Raw genomic sequence first — 25,753 nt, 5'->3', positions numbered from 1 at the left:
TGATATATAACGGACCTCCTCACATCATGCGAGGACGGAGAGTTACATGTACATGTACATGGACATGTACTCACATCATATGAAAACGTAGTTCCTCACATCATATGAGAACGGACTTCCTCACATCATGCGGCGAGAACAGAGTTCCTCACATCACATGAGAACAGAGTTCTTCACATCATGCGAGAACGGACATGACATCATGTTAGAACGGAGCAAGAGAAGACAGTTCGTCACAAGAGTTTGACGCTTAAAAAGTACAAAACGATTATATGAAAGTATATGGTAACATACATGTACAAACAAAATAGCAAAATCGATGTAAACCTAGGGACGAGAATGGGGCCACTCGAAGATGTATGTGATCGATATACCATATATGGTAATGATGCTTGGTAATCACGTGATGAAATCATTTCGAGCGTCTGAAGTATATAGGGCGTGGCTTAGTGTGTATTAGTATAATGGAGAGTTTCGCTCATGCACAGGACTACAGTATGACTGTGGGTCTCTCAAATAGGCCTAATTGGGCCTAATGGGACCTGGAATGATAGTAAAACCTGACTTAATGGGACCGTCAGTTTTGTAGTGTGAAAATGTTGTCATGAATGGAGAACACTGCTTATTAGACTATAGCATTTAGAAAGTGATAGCAGGCTGATGCGGCGTTATTGGTGGTTGCCACATTGCCTCGTTGGACACGTTTTTGTTGGACAAAACGTATCTCGACTATCGTACATATATCAAAATGTAGGTCCCTGGTGGATGCCACACTATTTAGTCTTTAACATTTGGGTCTAAAAAATATATACATGTACATGTATTGAAATGTGACAGTGACAATCGTACACGTATCAGACTTTGGGGTCACTGTACGCCACACTATTTTGTTATTAACTTTTTGGGTCTAAGACGATGACTGTATTGAAGTGCATCTGTAACCTTTGGGGACTATCGTATAGGAATCAACGGCGTAGGTCTGAAAACTATGCATGTATTCATTTGCCAAATGTATAATATTTGGGTAAGTACCTATCGTAATGTATAACATGTATCAGCATTCAGGTCACTGGACGCTTACAGAATTTCATGGTCGTTAACAGTTGGGTCAGTGAAGACAATACATGTATCACTGTGGATGCCTTATACAGAGATTTGAACCAGCGAAGACTATACAAGTATTGAAATGTATCTAAAGCATTTGGGACAGTGACTATCATACATGTATCAACATTTGGGTCACTGGATTACATGCAAGTATTGACATACATGTATTTAATGTATGGGTAGAAACTAAAATTATTACAGACGTATTTCAATACTATTAGTACAGTTTGCTTTACCTTTGGACGTGTGAACGCATCATTGCAATTTACAATTAAAATGATTTAATGCATAAATAGTTAAAATCTGTTGTTGGGAAAATATCCAACATGTTAAAAAAGGTATAGAAAAATGCAATAATTTTGGTCAATAAACCTATTGTTACGCATATTTTAAGTATGCCAACTCCTCTGCTGTCGTTCTCAAGTGGAATTCAACTGGAGAATTTTGAAATTTACCCTTTCAATGGTCTCCAACATACATTTTAATATTTTACAAATTTCCAAGTGGTGTAATGGGAATAGTTTCGCTGGGATAAGTTGTGGTGTACGTGATGTTTATCTCGAGTGGGCAGGAGAGTTTAACTCTTTAGGAGAGGAAAGAGATTTGATATTTTTTATTTTTTATTCACATTTTATAAAGCAGAGCTTAACACTTCCTTTAGTGTAAATGATTTAGAATTAAAGTATTTTTTTTACAAATGAATTCTACTGTTGGCCATCGTGAATATAGACCACGTTTCTGAAAAGTCCTCTGAATGAGTGCATGCAGACGATTAGGAGGGCTACAGCGCAAACCCACTCATCGTACCACGAAGACGAGACGACGGTGAACCACCACCAGTTCCAACAGATATGCTTAAAGCTTCTGACAGTAAAAAGAATCGTGTTTGTATTTCATATCGAAATAAAAGCAGGAAATCTTGCGTTAGGCCTACAACGATCGCCTCCTTCATGTCCTCAGGGCAGTTCTCTGTACTTTTGATTTCCTGCAAAAAAGCGTAAGCGGACACTATCTTTCAGTAACCAGGTGTCATTACGCTTCTTAGAATGAGATACCAAGGCAGGGAGAGGCGGCCTGAAACGAAGAAGTATCAGTCTTTTATTCATCCAAGTCGTGGGAATACCATCCTGCGCTTCAGGGAGTCTCGCCTGTTGATCGCGAACTCGTTCGGCAAAAAGAGGAACCATGTATGCAGTTTATTGGCCTCCTGCACGAAAGAGTGAGTGAAAACGATGACGCCATCTTCAATAGCGGGCTGACAGCTTCAACGCGCGTGGTCTTTGAAATTTCCAGCCGACTTCGGATGGTTTTCCAACCTACCCTCTTAGAAAAAAGGGTTCCACATAGAACCTTTAGGGGTTATGTGGACCGCCGCTGTGGGAGCAAATAACCCCTCCAAGGGTTTTTTCTTAGATAAGGTTCCATGTAGAACCTGACAAGACTGAGTGAGGGTGCTAGGAAGCACCCTGTCGACGTTTCTGAAGAGTCGAAGCACCACGAGGTTCTTCACAGAACCCCTAAGGGCCATAAGGTAAAGGGCCAAAGCCTTGTAGGATTGACAAAGTTGCGTTCATTCCAGGATCACTTCCTGCCGGTCAACGTTTTCGCATAGACTCTACTGTAACGGTACAAATCATAGTTTAAAAGATCTGAAACATATAAAACTTATAAAGTTACCTTATTCATTGGAGCCGATCTGAATAGTTACCACGAAGTTATCATCCTATGATCTCTTGCAAGCTGAGGATCTTACCTGAAATGTTTCGCAGTCTTGATGTGAAATTCGGCAGAAATCGAGATAACCATCAAACATGAGTTTGTTTTGCAACATGTACCGAGGCCTGTGCATGCATCCTCCTCTCCCCTCTGATCAGAAAATCACATCCATCCCGGTCTTACAAGATGCATGTGTAGTATTGAATGCATGTAATCTGTAACCGGGTCAAATCAAATTGTCTCCAAAAATGGGCTAATGGTTCAAATCAGAAGTTAATTAATCTGGCCCGGGTTAATTATTTTACGATAAATCTACTTTCGGATTGCTGTGTAAGTTCTTATTGACCCTATAATAACATAATGAGTTACTGGCGATTACTATTATCTCTCCTCATGTTCGGTAATGTGATATTCCGCAGACACTCAATTTACACAGCATTGCAATTCTTTTTTTCATGTTTTATGATGGAACATGATGCCGAAATGGACCACGCAATTGAACTCGCGTATTTTGTTATAAACCCACAAGCAACGAATTTGGCTGAGCCGATAGAATTTGGGCTATCTTTTTGGATTCCAAGATGGACTCTGAGATAACCGCCAACGTGAAACGCGGTGTCAACCTTTGACTCGATGCAACACATTTCTCAAGTCTATTTATTCCTGCTCGTACATGTAACGTAATAGTGAGCTTGAAAATGCATGTTTCATCGTTGCGAATCGATATCGACAAAGAAGAAAAAAGCACAATCAAACAAAGTGATGGGGTGAAAGAAAATAAAGACTGGTCTTAGCTTTGGATTTTTATTCTATTGTACTTTATAAATATCACAGTAACACACAAAATACTATTCACCGTTACAGTTGTAAGTTAACTTGCATTGGAGAATAACCCGTCGTGATTGTGGTCTTCGTCATCGTCTATCGAGAAGGCGATGCTTCGATCGAGATGGTCTTTTCAATTTTGATCTGTTATAGCCGTCATAGACGGGTTGTGATCGTTGTTGTACTCTCAGTTAGGGGGCTACCAGCGGAGAAGCAAAAGCCAAAGTTTCTGTGGCAATGGTTTGAAGATCTGGCATCGGTGATCAGGAGATTATTAGAAGAGGCCAGCCTAGTAAAACCACGCGTCTCCCTGCGAGAGCTCGTGATAATTTGGATGTTCGATCGCTTGAAAACGTATAGCTTCATAATCGAACATTGCGTCAAGAGTTGGCAGCGCAATGACTTTGGACGAGGCAATGACTTGGGAGTAGATTGGCCTATACTCCAAGAAAAACACCGGAAGTGCGGAATGGGAGATCTAACGGCGAGTGAAAGTATCACAGAGTTCATCGTTTATATTGTTATATGATAGTACACACCCCATGATATCAGTAGGCCTAAAGGTAAATCGTGCTATATAGAGTGCATTTTGAAAAGTTATGAAGCACCATGCGGCAATAGCTAAAGTTGGTCAAACCTTACAGTTGGCGTTCTGTAAAGGACTGAACGCCAGCGGTAGGTAACATCAATCTCAGCAGTCGAGAGGAGGGACTATGCCATTTTCATTCTCAAATCATTACTCAGCGCGCAGTAACAAAACGCGCGCGTACCGATTTTTGGTAGAGGCAATGATGATAGGACTGGTCGACCAAAGAATGGAGGTTAGATTTGTGTCTGTGTTGAGAGTGTGCGAATGTTGAACGAGTATTTCTCTGGGTGTGACTTGTGGAATGAGCGAAACTTTCTACTGCCCTACTTTCATGGGTTTTTTATATAATGGTTGTCGATACCGTGGTATGAAAGAATCTTGTCTTAGTCAAACGAAAACACCCGATTTCAAACGCCGAAAGGTTTCTTTCCATTCACTGGTTTTCCAAAAAGCTAGGTGAGCGTACTTCCGGTTGAAAATGTACAAATTTAATTCCTCAGATTGGCAGATTGGCAGGTTGAATTTATGTTGTAGAGTCATCTGATAGGTTGTTGCACGCTAGACTGGCCGACAATCGACCTATGGGGGAATTTGTCACGGTTATTTACAGGCCGTTTTGCAAAGAGTAAAAATTACAGCCTAATAGAAAGTCCATAAGCTTCATGACTTTCATCATGTTAGAAACTTTCCTTTCTATCATCTGGGTTCAGCTATACTTCTGCATGACTTCTGGAGCATCATTTTCCACCTTCTACCGTAAGCATGAAAATAAAGTAATGGTAAATCCCAATATCGGTTCAGAACAATCTCCATCCCTTCTTCATTGCTCTGCTAAATGTTTGATGGTGCCATATTGCCAATCGTTCGTCTACCTACAACTAGAGGGCGTGTGTCAGTGGAGCAATCAGAGTCAATGTCGTTTGAAGGGATGGAACCAGACGCAGGTGTTCGTGAAAGCAACAAACATGGCCAATGATGGTGGCGATGGTGATACCGGTTACGAAGTAAGTCATTGAAAACAGTTATACATTTTCCAATTCTAACAATTTAACTTGGCCACTATATCAACGGGGGAGGGACCCTGGCTACGCTCTGTCTCCTTCTCGATTTCTCAAGAGACAAACGACCTTTCAAATAAGCATATGCGATCATCTAGTCATGGTAGTCTGAAAATGCTGCCAAAATATCCCAAGCAGCACCCAAACCTTTCGAATGGGTTTTTCTCTTTTCAGAAGCCAATTGAAACTACGACGACCACTTTGATTCAACAACAACCGCGAGTCATTGAAATAGATAAACCACTGAAAATGACAGATATTTTCTATCATCAGAACTTGGAGGCGTTTGTTGCCGTCAACGTAGTTGGGGAAACAACAAAGACATCCTTCGTGCGCGTTTTGATGTATGTTCGTGCGACGAATATGTTTCAAGAAGTTGGGAATTTCACGAGGACTGGGGAGTTTAAATATGTGGGCGAATACAAAGATTTGATGATAACGAATTGTGACACCAAGCATAAAGAGGAAGCAACGTGCCATTTAGTTAACAAAGACGGTAAGGATGATGTTAATGAACTTAAAATTCGCAACATTCCGAAAACGATGCAAACGAGTGTTATATGCCACATGTGTGTTTCTAACAAGCACAAGTTTTTCATCGTCCATTTCCAACTACCGAAAAGCGGTCGAGGCTATGTCCATGCGTCAGATATGAAAAGGAAGGGAAATAAGAAAGGCAAGAGACGACATCGGCACTGGGGTCATGGAGTTGAGAAAGGAAAATTGAAAGCAGATTTTGCACACTACGTTTTCGATGGTGCAAATTCCAGGAGTATTGCAAAATATTGGGTTACAAAAATGGCCTGCTCTTTTAATGGAGATGTCTACTTTTTTAATACAAGATTCGGTAAACCACGTATTACTATTGTTAGGTTCAGTGATGACGAGTACAAAAAGAAAAACGCCTTCTCTGCGGAGACCAACAGCCGTCTGCCAGGGGAACTTGTTACAGATATATTATACAATATTATTGATAGTCGGGTATTTTTTGTATTTTCTGGTCAGAAATTCGTTGAAATTGACAGAGAAAAGAAAGTTTCCAACGAATTTGGAATTATTATCCACCGAGTTGAGAGAAAGCATCGGTTCATCATTGATAAAAATGGCTACCTGTTTCAGTTCGAGAACAGTTCTCGTGATCAAGATAGCGTTAGGGATTATGGGGCATGGTCCGGCTCAGTTTGTAATTTCTCATGGTTACGTAACGGACGCTTTGTGCGCTAAATGCGTGAGCATACCATCTTACAATCATTGTTATCAGTATCAACTACGTATATACACACCGGACGCAGTGGGTCGGCCTTTTTCCACACGGAAGGACGATCAGGATGACGAAATGGACTGCATATAGGAGTCTAACAACTATTTGTGGCCTACATATATTCCTCTCCATCTAAACCAATCTAACCACTCTTTCAATCCCAGCATAAATCAAAACGTATGCCAAGATAAGTATGGCTTCCAAGATTGCAAATCTTCACAGAATGCAGTGTTTGTGGTCTTCGACAATCTTCGGCAATCATGGTTGTCGAAACGACATGGCTCAATCCCATCAAACAGAGGAACATCATCTTCTTCCTCACGTTCCACGAAATTAACTTCATCAATCATGTCAATAATAATCGATTCAACGAGGAATCGCTCGACATTGATCGTCGTCCATCTTAGTTTTGAAACTAGGTCAAGACTGGTTACTGAGCATACGTCACAAGCTTCATTAACATATTGTGAACCAATAAAAGAAAGGGCTCCTTTGAGTCCGGCGGCGCTCAGTTGATGGGCTGAACAAAACACTGTTCTACAAGAACTGCAATATATTTATTTAGTGATGGGTCGATAATGATTAATTGATACGTTGATAAACTTGGTCATAGTTAGTTAGCTCGCGATGTTATTTCAGGAATTCATGGCACTTTAAACAATCTTTCCGTAGGTTCAGGACGAGGTAACCGATATAATGACCTATATATTTAGTTATGTAGACGTCCTGTAGATGGCTTTACTAGTACCTGCTCTAGTACTAATTTTGTTTCACAGATGGCGACACTGACCGTTGCAATAATTCTTTTGGAACTAAAACCCGTGATAACCCATGTGACTTTGTTGCTGTCACATGACTTCCAGCTGTTCACTGACAAAAGGGAAAGATGTGATCAAATTTTCCAAATACTGATTATCTAATAACATTTTGTGTTTTTTCTGGTTGGTTTGTAAGTATGTATTGTATAGTATCATAGGAACAGGAGGAAAGAAAGATCAGTCCGATGGACAGTGCTAGTGTCTGCCAGTGACATTCGTGGCAGTGTTGACAGTGTCGGTGATGCTTGGGAGTTTTTGGCAGATATTCATTATTGGTTGTTGCCATATGAACCATACAGAGGATACCATATCTTCACTTTCTTTATGGCCATTGCATTGGCATTGTAGGCCTCGTTATGTACCGTACGTGTACATGCCAGTATGATATCTATCCTACCAGATAATAAATAAACTAACACAACGTAGTGAGTCTAATGGTTCCCTATACAAGGTATGTAAAGTGTAAACAAAATGCATATATCCATCATGTCCATCGAACCTTAAAAAAATTGTGCAGACCCATCACAATACTTTTTCCGGTTCCGGTTTTCTTTTTACAGTTTTGTCGCATTCCATATGGGCCGTGCGATGGCCGATCCTGCATTCATGACGCACCGCACCCACAGTTACGACTTCGGACGTGAATCCCATTGTTCGTTACACTATTATTGGGAGGGGAGGGGCTTCCCCCATGTACTGGCTAAAACCTGTCAGTTTCGGAGAACGGGGGAGTGGGTTTGGGGGACTCATCCCCCAATGTAAGCCTACTGGCTAAAATATATATTTCCTTCCTCGTGACGCAATTATTTCATGACGTCATGGGCCATTGTCCATTCACACAAGTAGATTTATTCACACCGGCGCCTCTGTCCTGAAGTGCGAGTGTGGGACATCATGCATTTAAAAATCGTCTGCTAGGACATACAGGGCAGCTTCGGCGGAGACAGTTGTGACATTTCATTGCAGACAGAGCAAACGTCCTCTTCTTCTCGATTTACGTACTTTACTTCACAAAAGTCAGTTTTAACACTACTGCACAAGTATAAAGTGGTCTTAAAGATCCATTTTGATAGAGATTTGATTTGACGGACTGATTTGGAAATTCATTCCAACCACAACTGTTCCAGAAATGAGAAAAAGCTCCAGGGTGTCATGACATGCATGATGTGTCTTGCCTTTGCATTTTCGTACTCAGAGGGGTTTCAACTTTCATATCATTGAAGAAATAATTCATTCCAATCTACTAGTATTCCAACCACAACTGCTCTAGAAAAAGTTCCGATGTGTCTTGACCAGAAATTTTCTTAGGGTCATAAGGGGCCCATACGGTGCCTACATGGCTCCCCCATGTCAAACAGTTGTGTGAGTTCATTATGAGCTTGCTCTTTACACATTAGGCCTACGGTACTGTATTTGATTTGAGCTCAATTGATTTTCAATTTTGTTGCCGGTTTTAGAGTAACAAATGCCCCCCTGGAAAAAGTGTTCGGCCCTATTGTATTCTGCAATATGGTTCTATAGAGACCCTGACCGTCAATAGCTCAAAGATTGAAGCGCATAATAGAATCCTTTGTTTCCCGGGCATTCTACCTAGGACATTTTAAACTTCTACACCAGCAACGTTAAGATGCGGGGAGCACATGCATACAATATGTACGAACATTATATGACTTGCACTTCACAGTACCATGAGTCGTTCTTCTTAATTCATAGTCCTACTGCTCTTTGTCCTCATGGTCAAATATTGATGAAATCTGCATTAATTACGTCTATCATCAAATTAGCGCCGGTGTAACAGTAACAAATGCCCCCCCCCCCCCCCTGGAAAAAGTGTTCGGCCCTATTGTATTCTGCAATATGGTTCTATAGAGACCCTGACCGTCAATAGCTCCGATATTGAAGCGCATAATAGAATCCTTTGTTTCCCGGGCATTCTATCCTAGGACATTTTAAACTTCTACACCGGTCCATTTGACTTTTGACCAAGAAAACATGTCGTCTTTGTGTATTGTTTAAATATTTGTTGGTGACTGGGCCTTGTTGACTTCTAAACTGCTTTATATTCGCATTGAACATGACTTGCCTGACAACTTTAATATCGTCTTCAATCTTTTTCGCCTTCAATGCGTCATTAAACAGAGTACAGACCCATCCAGAGGAGAGAAGGGTGGACGCTAATCAGTAAATAACAAAAGAGAAGACTGCACCCGAGTTGGAAGGATAAGTGCTGATGAAGACCACCATCCGCACCATTGGATCCTGTTAAGAGACTATCAGATATGTTGTACTTGCAGCAGTGAATGAACTTGTTAAAATGAGAATTGGCTTTTTCTGCCTGAACAATTATTCGATCAATGGTATTCTGTGGATAGCCCGGTCCTGTGGTCAGAATTGATGACCTGACAGTCTGTCAGTAACACCTTGTCCGCCAAAAATGGATAACACCAGCAGCGAAAATGAGAGACTACTCCCTGCAGTCTGTAATTTGTATAATGAGTCTGTAGTAGAAACAGAGGCTGCGGTTAATTTTGGAACAATACAAGTCGCCAATGGGTCACTATCTCAGACTCCACCGTACAACAATAATTCAGGCAGTACCAATGCAAGCCAGTCGTTCAAGGGGGATGTTCATGTTTATAAAAGAAGATGGTACATCTTGGCTGTCTTTTCTTTGTTTTCATTCACACAGGTTAGTTTTTTTTCCTCCATAAAATTAGATGTATAATATTTCTGAATTGCTTCCATGTTGGTTACACATTACTCTCTGTGCTTATGTTAAAATTTGATATATTGACTTCATCTCTATTAACCTTATGCCGGCTAATTTGCCATGATGAGCGTTGTCAGTTTATCTTTGGTTTGCCTGCAGATTGCAATATTAATTCAGAGTCATACATTTGAGGGCTACTTCCTTGTCTTCAATAGGCCTTCTTGACAATAATTACCAGGTATCACTGCATTTACTTTTTTCTCCTCTTTCAGGGTCTGATTTGGAATGCATGGGGTCCAATTGCTGGTTCGTCTGAGGCTGTATTTGATTGGCAGAACCCACAGATAGCATTATTTGCAAACTGGGGCTGCATCACGTATCTTGTGGTTGTACCCTTCACATCATGGCTCATGGAAGAAAAAGGTTGGTTCTGAAAGACATGTCGTCCTCCAGTCTAGGAGGAATTATAATTGTAATTGTACATGTATGTATGTATACATGTACTATTCAATATCATAATGTTGTAATTTCAATTGTTTGAGATAATGAGACATGTGGCCTAATATTTAAAGTGTAAACTGTCAAGGACATTTTCTTATCATAGACGACGAAGAAAATTACACTTCTATTCTAATCTAATCTTTGGATTTTTGATTTCTTGTTCAGGACTTCGTCCCGCACTGTTGTGGTCTTCGTTTCTAGTCGCACTTGGTGGGGCAATAAGATGTATCACATTCCACTTACCTTATGTAACCTGGTAAGTGGGATAGGTGTTTCAGGTTGTCGAAACTTTTTGACTCCAAAAATAAATTGATAAAATGACAGAAAATGATCTGAAAATGTATTCAGTGAAGCAAGTTTGGTGATAGTCACGTCCAATATTTTGCCATGCTACATGTAGAAAGAATTGTGACATTAAACTACCCTAAAAGCACGGATAATATAAGCCTATTGTATAAATAGAGGCTTCTTGGAGTCGGCAGCTGCATTGTTCTCTTTAACTAGAAATTACCAAATCCCAGAACATCATCAATCAGAAAACTTTAAATAAACCTAAGCAGTAACTCTGTAACATACATGTCTGCATGCAGCATTGGCAATTTTGTTAGTCTCAAAATATTTCTTGTCCAATTCCAGGTTGGCTAATGCTGGGGCTTTTCTGAACGGGGCGGCTGGCCCAGTTGCTATGGCGGCATCACCAGTGTTGTCGTCGGTGTGGTTCCCTCCAGATGAGAGGACAACGGCAACAGCTGTGTCGTCGACATTGAATTACATGGGAGTTGCTTTGTCTTTTGTTGTGGGTAAGATTATAAGTACAGTTAGCTATATTTGCAGGCAATACAATTGCATATGCATCTTCTGATATCACCTTTGGTCTCGTTATTCCAGGTCCAGCGATAGTAAAAGATTTACTGCCTGGCAACGTCACAAATGCAAGGTATGCGCAATAACTTTTCTCCGTACACTTCTCTGGTCACGTTATCAATATCAAGTCTTCTTGAAATGATCGGCCTAAATAATCAGTAAAAAAGTACATGTATTATGTGTAAAAGTTAGTCCAAATTGTATTTAAGTCTGTATTTGAGTTGTTGGTCAACATGTTCATCTATTTGCATGCAAAAGCAACGCAAGAGATAGTAACCATTTAAAGAAATTTAGCCAAACTTGTCATCGAAGAAACCAAGATGGCTTCCGTCCTAAATCTCTATGTTCAAATTTCTCAGCGTCCCGATGACCAATGTTGTCAACGACAGCATTCCTTATGTGACAAATCTGACAACCTTATTACCAGATGTAAACAGAAGTACAGCATCAGTGCCAACTAAACCAACTCTGCTACCATTATCAAATGCAACAGTTCCTAGCTATATTGACAAGATGAAGTTTGAAATTGAAATATATACTTATATACGTAAGTACTACACTTGCTGCTGTACATTGGTTGATTTGACGTGGCAGTTTAGAAGTTGTGTAAACAATCACACTAGTGTATAATACTTGATGCGAATTCTTGTCAAGCTGAAATATGCACTTGCCCTTCCCAGCCTATGTTGCTAACCCCCTGATGCGATCAGGTTTTAAGAGAAATATTTTTACCACTGACATTTTCCAGAGGCTGGAGTAGCTATCTTTCTTTTCTTCCTGATTCTGCTGTACTTTCCCTCACGACCAAAGATGCCTCCCAGTGTATCGGCTGCCACTGATAGAGTTGACTTCAAGAGCGGAATAAAATCCTTGTTGAAGTAAGTACCCAGTAATGTAAAGAGTGAGTCATAAGACGCGCGAACTTTTAGTCATTTAGCCCTTCAGGACTTTACTAGTAGCAAGTATGGATTAAATCTATACTTGCTGGTAGGCTACTAAACATAGCACAGACTTGAATTGAGGATGTAGCAAAACCTTTCAACATGGACACACAAGACCCATTCAGTTTTGTTTATAGAAGGATAACAGCTTTTAAAAGCAAATAATCATATCCTTGTAGTATTTTCTTACATCTTTAAAACTGTAGAGCAGTAGCATTGTTAACATTAATCTTCTTTCACAGGTTATTGTACAAGACAATCTATGATTGACATACAGACTTCATGTCAAATTCTACTTTCAGAAAACCGAATTTTTTTTTAATCATAACCGCCTACTCTTTAGCAATTGGAATATTTGGCCCATGGATGTCGGTTCTTATCGTCAATGTTATCTCCAGAGGTATTGCCCAGGTAGGGGTAGCATATCAACTAAATCTACTGGCTGTATGTCGCTCGATCATTTCTTCTAACTGACCACAAAGAGGTGTCAAGCATTTCAATGATGCAAAACTTGGGATATTTTCTGTCTTCAAAATGTATGCAGCAGCGCAGGCCTCCCAAATTAAGGAAAGCAGGGTGTGTCCCAAGTGATGTGATTGAGAGGCCTGGTATGAAACCGATTGGGGAAGAGCTTATGAATTATTGTTTACTGTGGCAGTCATAAGAGCTGATTGAGTGGCATATGACTAGACCCTTGCTTTGTTTCACGACTTTTTATTTTTGCAATTCGCCAACACTTCTGAAAAAATAAAATGTTCACCATTTTTACTTTGGTGGATTATGATTTTTTTTTCCAATCCAAGACGTTTTTTTCTTGCAATCTTTTTTGCAATTCTAGATTATTCGCGAATCTGCAGAAATAAAACACCTGTGAAAAATTGGTGGTTTAGAGTGTCATGTCAGCTGTATTTTGTATTGATACTTGTTGCTTTCAGGAATAAGGATTTCTTTTTTGTCGCTATATCGTATGGCGTAGCAATTGGTGTGCTGAGTACTTGGCAGAGTGTGTTGGAGGTGAACGTAACGTCTGTTGGAATTGGTCAGGTATAGTTAAACACAATTAGGAAATAGAACTACCCTTTCAATTAAAAAAATAAACAAAAAAAATAACCTGACCAATCCAACTAGCTTATCCTTCAAAAGTAAGCAAGTTAGTGGTACAATATGATATGTACAGAACCTTTGGAGAATGAAATTGCCATGGACTGGAAATCTATTGTGTGTTGGATCGCTAACTACTGCTGCCCGCCTGTAATAACTTCCTCATTTCCACACATGTAGCATGCAGTTCATGTCGTCTAGTAGATTTTCAATTTTTCTGCAGAGCAAAATGATTATTCTGCATGTTCATGGCCTCTCCATATTCCCTTGCTTTAAAGGAGGACTATCGGCAGGAGCTCGGTCAAATTAGTCGTCTCCAGATGACTAGTAGGAGCCTTTGTAGTATTTGATCCAGTTAAAATAATATTCCATGCACTTTCAATGTATTGTGAGATAGGAGAGACCTCTATCAGCGACTTAGTGTATTAACTTAATCTCACCTCCCTGGCTTCTGCTCATAGTAGTTCTTGAATAAAACCTTTCCTGCGTTAAATCTTAATCTTGTGAACTGGAGATGTTATATAGGTATGGATGAGTGGGCTCTCCTTTCAAACTACAGTAGAACCTCTCTATTCAGGACATTCTCAGGACTGACAAGCACTGTCCTTAATAGCGAGGTGTGTCCTGATTAGAGAGGTCAAACTGAATGGCAACAACCAATTTGGGACCAAAACTAGTGTCCTTAATAGAGAGGTTGTCCTTAATAGAAACGTGTCCGCTAAGAGAGGTTCTACTGTAGTTCTTGTTTTGAAAGAAAAAAGACTAATTGTTGATAGTCATCCTTATGCCGCCAGAGGGATATCATGCATGACCCAAACTATTAGATGACTTTGCGTAAAATCCTGAAATGGACCAAGTTCGATCCGTTTGCTCTTTCAGGCAGAAGCTGGATGGCTGGGCTTCTTCTCAACAATTGCTGGATGCGTTGTCGGTTTTGCTATAGCACGTTTGGCTGATGTTATCTCCCGCCACATGAAGATGTTCCTTATTGTAATGTTCACGCTGAGTACGCTGATGTTCGTGTGGTTCACGCTGATCTGCGAAGGATGGATTCCTTTTTCCACTGGTCAGTGATTCGAAGATGTCACCTCATGCGCTGCTGGCAAATTCATGCCCCCTCCTCTTGCTTAGTGCAAAAATGCCAACATGAAAAGGGAAGACATCAAGACAAGGATTGGGATCCACGTCATAATTGGCAATAGTGAGGCGCTGCTGTAGTGTAGTGGCTTGGACACTCTACTAGCAGTCAAGACATCCCTGGTTCAAGCCCCTCTACTGTGTGAGACAGACAAAGAGTCAACCACCAATCCATCCAACTATCCAGCTGTATTACGCCAGCGTTAACTATGTAAACGCCATAATAATTACATGTAAGAAATCAAAATTTGAAACTATGATAATATACATGTGTTTGACAAATCCTGTTCTTCCTGTTTCAGTTCAGATCTATGTCTCCTGCATTACTGGCTGTGCCCTGGTCGGAGGGTCGATACCACTATTCTATGAATTGGGATGTGAAACTGCGTATCCTGTGGCGGAGTCGGTAGCGGCAGGAGTTCAAACGTTTTTGCTCAACGTGGTTGGATTTCTTTTCTTGATACTCTTCTACATTCCAAATATTGGTGAGTTCAAAAAATGAGAAATCAAAAATTTGGTGCCAAAATCAGCAGAACCAACCTCTGTAACCAAGCATTACTTCTGAGAGATAAGCACTAAGGGACACTAATGGGAGTGACGACTGCAGGCATTGTAGGGAGGTGCCTTGACTACTACAGTTGTCAAGTTGCAGGAGAAAACAAGTTGAAAGTTTGGGACACAATATCAAAGTCCTTAACACAGAGGGTTTCCTCTTCAAGAGACAGGTTTCTTGAAATTTTTGACGGTTATCAATGCCAGTGAGAGGGGCTATGCTGGTTAAATACAAAGCTGTGGTTTATAGAAAGAACAGTCGGGCCTTACGATTACATAGTTTACGGCATTTAACGCCGTAGTGAATGCCCCCTGCACTCATGCAAATCAGGGGGAGATTTAAATCAGATTTAGCCATTCCTTGTTGCTTTTTCAGGAACTGACTGGTTGAACTGGGTGATGCTTGGCTCTGTTGCGGCCGGAATTCCAATGCTTGCATTGTATAAAGAACAATATACTCGTCTGGAGATTGACAGTCTAGAGACCACGTCAACAGACAATGATGTCCAAATATAAGATGGAGGGATTTGAATGACATTTAGTCTCAGTGGTAAAAAAGGTGCTTGAAGCTGGACGCTGTGTACTTGACAGTATACTTGTGGGGTGATCAACAGCAGTGCTAACTAAGATACATGTAGTACATCATTAAGTGACTATAATGTCAAATATAAAATGTTATGGATTTGAATTATGTTCGGTTTGGAATGGTGTTATATTTGATGTGAATTTTATTCTAGAGATTAGCTCAGAACTTTTGAACACTGGTCATATGTTTGGCCTTGCTGTCTCGTATCAAAACGAAATGTGATGTCTCATGAAAATGCTAATAAAACAATTCAGAATCATTGGAACTTTTTCAAATTCACTTATGACATTGACAAGATATAGGACAACACTTCTGCAAAGTTTGAGACAGTATGTAGTGCACCATATCTCTTCTGGATGTGCCCTCCCCTTCATAACTCGCCATGTTGCCAGAGAGTGTAACAAGTCATTGCTGGATGTGCCATGCCCCTTCTCTATGCGTACTCTGTCTGATCTAGATGTGTACATAGTGCACCATGTCCCTACAGCGTGGACCTTGTCTCCACCCTTAGGAAAAATGTGTCTCATTTTCACATGGTGAATACCTGAACATTTTCATAAAGGGATTGCAAGAAATCAGAAAACACGACCTGAAGAGACAGCAGACACTGCAACAACCATTCCATAACAAGGGCCTGACAAAGACATCGTTCCAACCAATCATTCTGTTCAATCTGTTGTGCTATAAACAGGATATCAATCAATCAATCATTTGGGATTTAAGGTGCCTATATCCACAAAAAAAACGTGATCAAAGACATCAAAGACATCTCAGAAAAAAGGATCTATATAAGCCTTTTATAACCACGACAACGCAATTAATCGGCGCAACCAATGTCCCTCGCAGCAGCTATGCACACAGTTGCAATCTGTCTCACCATTTTACAGAATGTTGCAGAAAAGGGTACGAAGAGGGGACGTTTTGGAGACACCGTCACAACCTATCATTGTCGCACCACCTCTCAGACATGTCGCAATCTTGAAATTTTGTCCTACAAAGGATGTCGAAAAAAAAGTTCAACCCTTGCCAACCAAGGAGTGTACATGAATATTGGTGCGACAGTTAATAATAGTTAATGACGATGTCTTCAATGATATACTTTTGCAACCATCCTTGTTGTATGCAGTGTTATATTTTCACAGACTACAAAAATAAGAAGTCCTGAATTTGTCTTTTGCCTTCCGGATCCTTTATTCTAAAACTGTTTCACAAGATTTAGTAAGCCAAAGTCATAGTAAGTTCGATCGAGTATGACCATGATTCGAGGAAATGGCTAGAAGACGCGCAGAGCGTCCGAACACGCTCTTTTATATCGACGCGCAGCTTTGTCTGCACCAATCAGGGGCAACGTTCATGCGTCTCCATCCAATGAGGAGCCGCATCAACGCTGACGTAAATGATCACGCTGGGGAGAATTATAAGTAGTCCGTGGTAATTTTCCACGATTTCCCGCCAGTACCTTTCTGACCTCAATTCCTTGAACCCCGCACACATTACAGTGCTATTCAAAAGAAAGGTTTTCCAATGATATGGTTTGTAATATAAGGTCGTGTTTCCGAGGGCCTCACATGGAGACATCGTTAAAACCAACCTCAGTCGCAGCAGTTAGGCATGCACTCGCAATCCTTATTACTGTCGCAATCCTCCTTACTATACGCAAGGTGTATCAGAAAAGATTCTATGAAGCCTTGTAACCAAGAACTGAGATGAAGACGACCGCGACATTCGTAATCGTTACTTAGCTGTAGGAGGAATCGGGAAAAAAAACCTCTATAAAATACATTCACGGACTTCGTAGCACTCGCACTTCCTCGTACGTAGCCCTTCGCGTAACACCTGCGAAACCTGCCTATTGCTGTTTCGTACCGGGTGACTTTGCAAGTCTTGGCGGGATGTGTCATCCTCGCCCCACTGACCAAACTCTCGCCTTTTGTACATGAGGGATAGAATTTTTAACAGCGAGGTTGTCCAGGGCGGGGCCAGCCGGTCCAATCCAATTATATCTGGCTCCATGCAGTCCGACTTAGTTCGGCTGCACTGTCTGCTGCTCTCTGTTCCTCGATTTTGTGAACTTTTCTGAATTTGTTGACATTTTTCACGGTTCAAATCGTCTTTTTGAATTCCGAAATTAGTTAGGCCTAGAGTAAATTGAGTGGATTTCACGAGGTAAAAGTTCTGAAATCGTCTTACTTCTGATCTCTTTTTGCGTCTGACGTTCACGAGCACGTGCTTCAGACCATCTGCATTGAAATGATTTCGAAGAATTTTCAGCGTTTTGTCTTGAATGATGAAGTGGTCCAAATGTATACGATTTATCAACCAATTGACTAAAGTTTCCTTTATATTTCTTTTTGGGGAAGTTTCCACACAAAAATGAACACCAAAATGACAGAAATGAAAACGGTGCAAATCACATGCCAATGGGCGGGGCTCGTCATGAGAATGAAATACATTGTTTTATTCCGTCGCTGAATATGATCGCACTCTCTTGTAAGTTCATCAAGGAAATGAAAACCTCTGGTTTGTTAGGGCTATATTAGCCCATTGAACGTGTTGAATGTGATAAAATTACTCTCATCTTGCCATTAATTTGAAAATTTCACTTTTTGCCGCCTATTCCATTCGTGGTCAAGAAGCATGCACAAGACATGCATGTCAGGTACCACAGGGCTTCTTCAGACTGATTCCTCTGATAAGTTATATCCAGTCCTTTTAGATGAAGGTAATGGCACGGTCAGGAAAACGCTGACCAAATGCATCTGCTACTTGCTGTACAGGCTTCAAGTCCTCAACCACTCGGTTACCACAATAATAAGCTGCATTTTGCTGGTCTGAGAAAATGAACAACCTTTCCAACTTTTAAGGAGTATAATGCAGTGAAGAAACATGCAGATGATTGCATAATTTGGAGGCCCAACAAAAGCCCAGCACTGGGCAGACAAGGTTCACTACCAAAACATCTATCTGGTGCAAGACCAGTTCTGACATGGTTCATTGAACTGCTCCGTGCTCAGTCATCTTAGGACAGTAAATTGGATTTCTTGGTGCCATAAGAAAGAGGACATCATGATAATAATCTGATATTAGTTTTACCAGCACAGACTGTGAGGTTTGAGTCACTAAAGCGTATCCACAGTTATACTTTCCGACTTCAACTTGGTCTACAGAGTCGAGGATTATAATGTAGGACCGGACACAGGGCCACTTTTCAAGAAGCAGGACAGAGACTTTGTCAGGTTTGTATCAATAATTTGTATCCACAGTTTTACTTTCAGACATCAACTTGGTCTGATCTATATACAGAGTCGAGGAGGATTTATCTCAGTATGCCAGGTTTGTATTGTTACTCTACTGGCGACTAATTTGTACCCAATGCTTATACTTTCAGAAACAGGCACAAAAACCAACAACAGAAACAGAAGTATCAGAATTTCAAATCTTTAATTTAACATTTATGTGGCACATTTACATAACATTTACATGTACAGTGCCGACTCATAGCCAGATGTACAGAGTGTTCCATAAAGCAGATCAACATATAGACAAAAGCCGTAACCGTATATACAAGCAGATCTGGTATCTCCACTCTCGTTCTAATGCCCACACAGAAATCAGCCCTCCTGCACTATGAAATCAGAATTATCTTGACAGTGTTCCGGTAAGTCCATGGAAATTATAACACCCATTCTGAGAATACTGAAATGACATTGCAACTGAAGTGTGATCTGAATTGATTTGCATAGTGTGTGACCAGGTTTTAGGAGGGGTCCCTTCACCATGACAAATGTGTTGACATCTTTTTCACGTCCAATGTTACATTGCACTGTTGACTTGGCACAAAACTTGCATGTCTCACATTGCTCAAAATGTTTATACTGTACAGAGCAAGAGGGAACAACAAATTTCAGAAATCTTAATGTCCACTTTTTAAACCAATTACTCTTTTAAAGTGTCTTTATTTTCACATTTGTTGCGTTGAGTTTCCATTCCATGTCCCCATGTCCTCATCATCTTTGTTCCCATGGTCGTCCGTTAAGCGATGGATGTTGCCCTCTTGGCGTAAATTCCGGGGCTGTTGCTTTCTTTGGTATGCACTGTAAAGTGAGAATAGATCAATTAAAATTATCTTGATTGCAATTAAAAGGGCTCTCAAGAGAATTGTTGACAGTAAGTACAAAAGCAAACATTTAATCTGGATTATGATAGCTATTTTGGACACAACCTCTAGCAGATCACAAATAATACGGCACTGAAAGGCTCTTATGGCAGGAAGAAAAAATACATTCTTGAATTTGTTGTTTTGCACTTATATTGAGCCAGCTTTGGTCCATTTCACTTCCAACCTAACTGGTTAAACTGTGGGCTTTATTGCTGTGCAGGCAAATCAAAACATATCTTCATTCATTTCAAGCAAAATGTCAAACATAAACCAATCACATTTGCAGCACACACACTCAGAACATGAATCCTACCTCCCCGTATCACTGGATCCACCAGATGCCTGACTGGTTCCTGGCTGTGGTTCAGTAGCTGTAGGCGTCACTCTAACACTTGGCTGGGACCTCCCAATGAATATTGAACAAATCAAGGCCCAGATGTATAGGAATGGGGTTAAAAGGAGACCAAGAAATCCCTGGGAATTGCCACCACCGGTGCTGGATGCTGATCGAGATGAACTCTGGAACGATAAGATCAAGTTGGAACAAGCCAGAAAGAAAAGCTTTATAATCCTGTTCAATCCCCCTGCAGTTGTGAGACTCTGGACAGGTCTCTCTGCCTTACACGCCAGACTACAAGAAGGTGTAAAAAAGATGTGTACCAGTCAAAAATGCTCCGGTTGTAGTGCTGATTGAGCAGCTCATCTCAGCTCTGCTGAAAGGTTTCAGGAAAGATCAGGATTAAAGTGTCAAGTTGGATGATAATCACCACTGCAAAAATTTCCCAGTAAAAGAATACTTCAATTGTTTATTGAAACTTACAGGTAGCACCATTATCACAGCAGAAGGGGCCAAACCAAGATTAGCAAAGTTTTGACCCATATCACCATCATTGAACAGCCTCCTTGGATACGTTGTTGATAATGACAATGAATTTGAAGGACGACCCATATGCTGCAAGGGAAAAGGGCTCCATGAATTGATGAAATTCAAAAGTGTGTAAGTTGCCAGTTGACTGATATCATCATTGAGGACAACTTTAGGTCAGAAGACAGATCTGTGGTCACAAAATCGTATTTCATTCAGTCGAGGAAGGAGCAATTTCAAACTACAATGCATGACTACAGAGACAAGTGAGTGAGTTGAATCTGCAAAAACATTTCTTTGGTCCCAAATGAACAACATCACAAACAGTGATCGCATGACATAAAAGCACTTGCTCAAATCATCTACCTACATCAACGCATATATAACTACAGAGTGTTTTATTGAGAGGCTGAGCTTCAAATTTGCTATTTTTACCATCCCGTAATATTTACCTGGGCAATGAACTGTCTGGCATTCTGTAGTGGATCACTCGAAGAGAACTGTTGTGTGACGAACGAACCGTCTGCTAAACGAAACTGCACTCTAGAAAATTCACTCTTTCTTGCAGTTTCTCTGGCCATGGCATCCTGTTTCGCAGCAAGCTTTGCTTCTTCTTTCTCTTGTTGAGCTTTGTCTTTCTCAGCTTTATCCTTTTGGTATTTGGCTGCTCGTTCCGCCCTGGAGAAAAAAATAATAACATTGAATTCGAGAACCCAGGGTACACAGAACTTGATACTGCTTTAAGAACACCTGCTGAGACATATTGTAGTCCAAAGGCCTCGGGGGTCTGAGCAGGCTGTGGCAGATGTAAACCACCTTCAATGAGGAGAAAATTAATGGCGTTTGACTGAGATCATCATTTGAGGGGCTACATTTTAAAAGTAATTTAGAATGATTTTAATGTCAGAGGCAGTCAAAATTGAACATCCACATTCCCTTCCATGAATGAAACTACAAGTATAATCCACAACAGACCAATTTGAGCCGTAACCTAACCTGTCTCTAGCAATCTGCTCCTTTACTCGTTCCCTGGCCTTCCTGTCCTCTTCCTTCTCTCTCTTCAACTGGTCTTGTGTTTCCTTCAACTTTTTGTCCTCTTTCCAATCCTGCAATTTTTTCATTTCATGTCCTAACTGCCTTCGTTCAAGTTCTTTCAGTTTTTCTTTCTCTTTCTCTTCCTCTGCCTTTGCAATTCGTTTCTGCTCGATAAGTTCCTGTGCTCTGCAAGAATGAATGTGCATAACCTGAAAATGACGTCTTGACCGTGACGACTAATGCCAATCTTAGAGAGAGAGGGAAATCCAACCTTAGAGAAAGGGAAATCAAAGTACATGTACATGAACCTGAGCTTTGTTATAAAGAACAGAACAGTGAGCTTTGCATTCAGAAATTCATGTTGTACTATCTTTTTCTACTTTGAAATACTCTTAATTTTAAAGTCATGTTGAGACAGTCATTAACTTGTTTGAACAGATATTTACCTCTTCAGCTTTTCCTCCTTTGACACATCATCAACAGTTCTACTCGAGGATGGCTGTGGTTCACCAGCTGCAGGCACAGTCTCAGCCCTCTCAACTTCAGCGCTATATCCACTTGCCCCAAGGTCTGGGGGCTTCACTGCCTCTGGTTGGGCTGGCTGTGTACCACCTCTATGAGTCTGTAAGTGTAAAGAAGAATATACATGTTAAAAATATCGAATTGCAGCTGTTGCTCAAGATGCTACTTAATCTTGATGAAAAAGAAGTAAATCCTCAACTTGGCAAATCTATGTGGAAGAAGTATACTTGGATGAGAAGTTCAGAGAGTCGGTTACAATCAAACAGACAACCCAACGGATATCTTGACACAATAAAATACTTCGGTTTTCAGGTTCAGTTGGGTAAAAACCCTGATGTTTGCTCCATTGCGTATAATGTAGTACTTCCTCAATCAATGGCTAATACAAAAGTCATGATGGACGTTGAAGATTTCAGTTGAACAGATATTTCAATTCATTGATAAGAGATGGCCGGAATTCACCTTATGAACCTCATGCATACCCACCTGTGAAACTGTTCGTAGAATTTTGACAAATTCCTCCGGGGATTTTTGACCGCCAGTGATTTCAAGCGGAACTCCACTATTTCCGATAAAGAACACAGAAGGCACACATACAACAGGATAAATGGCGGAAAATTGTGTGCAGGTTTCACTTTGAGCATCAACGCGGATGACCACCATCTTCTCATTGTGGCATTCCGCGGCTACAGCAGAATCCTTCCAGGTTTCATCCATCTTCTTCGAAGAGTCATCTAAACCTGAGAAAATAAATAGAAAAAGCTTGTATAGTTTCACTTTTATGCCATGGTAAACAAACGCTGCCAGTGAAAAGGTTCGCTTCAAAATGGTTGAAATGTATTTCGCAGGGTGCCTATTTTAGTATTTCATGATTTATAAGGCTAGTATTATAAGTATAGGCCTATTTTATGGACATAACGACTGCCACTAGTAGTGCCATTTCTTGCCCCACTATCATGCTACATTCCACCACTTCACTACTTTTACACAGGCCACAGACATGACAGAACCAAAATTGGGAAATCCAAACTGACTTCCTCCCCAGTTCAAGCTTAGCCAGCTGCCCTGCTGCAGAAATGCACCAGCCACTGTATGCAAAAATATACAGGAAAAAATGGCCCAACTACAGAATACTTTCCAAATTTTACCTGTGATGTAGACCACAAAAACAGCATTTCTTGACTTTGCTTCTTGAATAGCAGATGGTATAGAACCTTCGTACCACTTCATGACTATATTTTTGTACTTTTTTCGTCAAAATTTTATAATTATATCTGGCTTTTATTGATGGAATTAACCCCAGAATGACGTTGTACAAGTGAGCGATTTGTTACATCCTCAATGTGCACATCTCTTCCATTAGACGCCACCATATTAGTTCATAATCTTGACACTAGAGGGACAGGGTCTATTCTACAGACCAAAGACTTTACAGGCCAGAGACCTCTATTAAAACCTGTGTACATTACGTGTACATTGTTGTGCATAAGTTTTGGTAAAAAAGTACACATTGGACCAATCAATCTGCACACAATTTTATATGTGTCAAGAAGAACCCTTTGCCAATAGCGTAATGAAGTTTAAAAACATTCCAATACCGATTGCCTGAGAAAAAGAGATTTCCGTACACCATATCCATCAAAACGTCACTGGCGCATTGATATGGCCCTGTCAAAGTACAAGTTCTAAACTGACCAGTGAGACCACATTTTCTTAAATATATTATCAAAAAGCATATTTCTGTGATGGCTTGACTCTGTAGATTAAGAATCAACCACAGATTGAGAATTAATTCCACTTTGGTCCATCCCAGCCATGTATTTACCACAACTTGACATTTTGATAAGCTCTATGTGCCACACTTCCGGTCGTGGATGAATATATGTCTCTGCCCTACAGGGGGTCATCCCTTTTTAGCACACCTCTTAGCAGAGGTGAGCTTATCCCATACCGTGGCGTCCGTCGTCCGTCGTCGTCGTCGTCGTCGTCCGTCGTCCGTTAGCAGGGCACGTTTCATAACTGTAGAGCTATTGAGTTGAAACTTGGTACACATGTACCCTTATGTAATGACACCTTGGAGACCAAGTTTCGGTCCGATTCGTTTCATGGTTTGGCCACCAGGGGGCCAAACGTTAAAAGTGAAAATATGCAATATCTCCCTGGCCTTAATAGTAGTCGGGAAATTTTGAAAAAAATATGGTAGGTACTTCTAGCAAAGGTGCATCATATATCCTCCGGGTTTTTGATTTGACCTCCTTTTCAAGGTCACAGAGGTCAAAGTTTGCTGATTCACTGAACGGTAGCATGTTTCCTATCTATTTTAGCTAGAAGGTTTTAAACCAGTGTGGACATGTATCTGGGGATTCTCTATTCCACCCCTAAAATTTCGGCCGTTCGGACATCAAATATGGCTGCCAGGCAGTCATCTTGAAAAATAAACACAGTACTATTACTCCAAAACTAATGATCGGATTGCAACCAAATTTGATCTGGATGTATATCTATGTACTCTCTACTAAATCCTTGATTTTTTATCAAATGTGATAGCCAATATGGGTGCCAGGCGGGCATCTTGAAAAATTCTTGGTTTGGCCACCCGGGGGCCAAATTTAATGTCCAAAGTTAAAATGTTTGATTGCTCGTTTAATAGTGGTCTGATTTTCATAACATTTTTATGGTAGGTACTCCTAGCAAGGATACATTTCATAAATGTGGGTTTTTGATTTGACCTACTTCTCAAGGTCACAGAGGTCAAAGTTTTCCTATGGCACCGCCATTTTACAATGACGGCACGTTTTGTCACTGCTTTAGCTACAGATCCCTAACTTGGTACGAATGTACCCCTATACTCTTAGACTAAACTGCAGTCTTTTTCTGATTCTCAGTTTGGCCAGCAGGGCCCCAAATGTTAATAGTGGACTCTCTCCGAAGGGTGCCTTGAAATGCTGCTAAGTGGGATGTCATAGTCTAAGCCTAGGCAAATGCAGGATTAATTAACCTCTACAGAGCCCTAGGAATATAACTTCAGACAAAACGTGTCCAAAAACACCACCAGCTATCAGTCCAAATTGGACCTTGTATTCACCAATCCCACTCCATCTTCTTCCCTTCACAAGAGGTGAGCACAATGGCCCTGGCCATTTCATTTTTTTAAATCTACAAACCAAGGCCACACGTGCGCATTCGTATTTCCCGCGTAGGAACTGGGGTCGAAACCGAACGACCTTGACCTCACCTGGAGTCTAGGTAGGCCCTACCGGCAAAAATTATTGGGATAAAAAGTAGTTGAAATATGCATTGTTCAAACGCAAGTGTGCTACTTCCTGATATGTCATCATGATTCCTGACACAGAAAATGCAACTTTAGACCCATATTTTGTTCGATTCTCGGGTCTGAAACATAGCA

General features: G+C 40.7%; 2 protein-coding genes across 6 annotated transcripts; one reads left to right on the top strand and one right to left on the bottom strand.

The window, feature by feature from the left end:
- Nucleotides 1–7,366: 7,366 nt before the first annotated feature.
- Nucleotides 7,367–16,025, top strand: LOC135497931 (solute carrier family 49 member 4 homolog). 5 transcript variants are annotated; one of them, XM_064787966.1, is made up of 12 exons: nucleotides 7,367–7,505; nucleotides 9,514–10,063; nucleotides 10,357–10,507; nucleotides 10,751–10,841; nucleotides 11,222–11,385; nucleotides 11,474–11,522; nucleotides 11,809–11,996; nucleotides 12,198–12,327; nucleotides 13,326–13,434; nucleotides 14,371–14,557; nucleotides 14,931–15,113; nucleotides 15,557–16,025. In XM_064787966.1, exons 2-12 carry the CDS (start codon nucleotides 9,809–9,811, stop codon nucleotides 15,694–15,696), a joined length of 1,647 nt encoding a protein of 548 aa, XP_064644036.1. In that variant the 5' UTR covers nucleotides 7,367–7,505; nucleotides 9,514–9,808; the 3' UTR covers nucleotides 15,697–16,025. The 5 variants fall into 5 exon arrangements, with proteins under 5 accessions (XP_064644036.1, XP_064644035.1, XP_064644031.1 ...); XM_064787965.1 differs by lacking the exon at nucleotides 13,326–13,434 and adding an exon at nucleotides 12,693–12,801 and having other exon boundaries at nucleotides 7,375–7,501; XM_064787961.1 differs by lacking the exon at nucleotides 13,326–13,434 and adding an exon at nucleotides 12,693–12,801 and having other exon boundaries at nucleotides 7,375–7,505.
- Nucleotides 16,026–19,188: 3,163 nt separating this feature from the next.
- On the bottom strand, nucleotides 19,189–23,675 carry LOC135497803 (UBX domain-containing protein 4-like). Its single transcript, XM_064787730.1, has 8 exons — nucleotides 23,496–23,675; nucleotides 22,834–23,087; nucleotides 22,272–22,447; nucleotides 21,787–22,011; nucleotides 21,243–21,468; nucleotides 20,746–20,877; nucleotides 20,239–20,444; nucleotides 19,189–19,860 (listed from the first exon to the last, which is right to left on the bottom strand). The coding sequence occupies exons 1-8, from the start codon at nucleotides 23,575–23,577 to the stop codon at nucleotides 19,728–19,730; spliced, it is 1,434 nt and encodes a 477-aa protein (XP_064643800.1). The 5' UTR covers nucleotides 23,578–23,675; the 3' UTR covers nucleotides 19,189–19,727.
- Nucleotides 23,676–25,753: the final 2,078 nt, after the last annotated feature.

This window comes from Lineus longissimus, chromosome 13 (assembly GCF_910592395.1).
Source record: "Lineus longissimus chromosome 13, tnLinLong1.2, whole genome shotgun sequence".
In the NCBI taxonomy this organism is placed as follows: domain Eukaryota; kingdom Metazoa; phylum Nemertea; class Pilidiophora; order Heteronemertea; family Lineidae; genus Lineus; species Lineus longissimus.
Note: the sequence above shows the minus strand (reverse complement) of the source record. Positions and strands in the feature narration are given on the sequence as shown.

Bases quoted from the DNA above. Each gene is read 5' to 3' on its own strand.
- LOC135497931 (XM_064787966.1), top strand. From the start codon at position 9,809: ATGGATAACACCAGCAGCGAAAATGAGAGACTACTCCCTGCAGTCTGT. The intron at 10,508-10,750 runs GTTGGTTCTGAA...TTTCTTGTTCAG, and splicing joins ATGGCTCATGGAAGAAAAAG to GACTTCGTCCCGCACTGTTG. The intron at 11,997-12,197 runs GTAAGTACTACA...GACATTTTCCAG, and splicing joins TGAAATATATACTTATATAC to AGGCTGGAGTAGCTATCTTT.
- LOC135497803 (XM_064787730.1), bottom strand. From the start codon at position 23,577: ATGAAGTGGTACGAAGGTTCTATACCATCTGCTATTCAAGAAGCAAAG. The intron at 22,448-22,833 runs GTGGGTATGCAT...TTACACTTACAG, and splicing joins TTCTACGAACAGTTTCACAG to ACTCATAGAGGTGGTACACA. The intron at 21,469-21,786 runs GTTAGGTTACGG...TTTTTTCTCCAG, and splicing joins GAGCAGATTGCTAGAGACAG to GGCGGAACGAGCAGCCAAAT.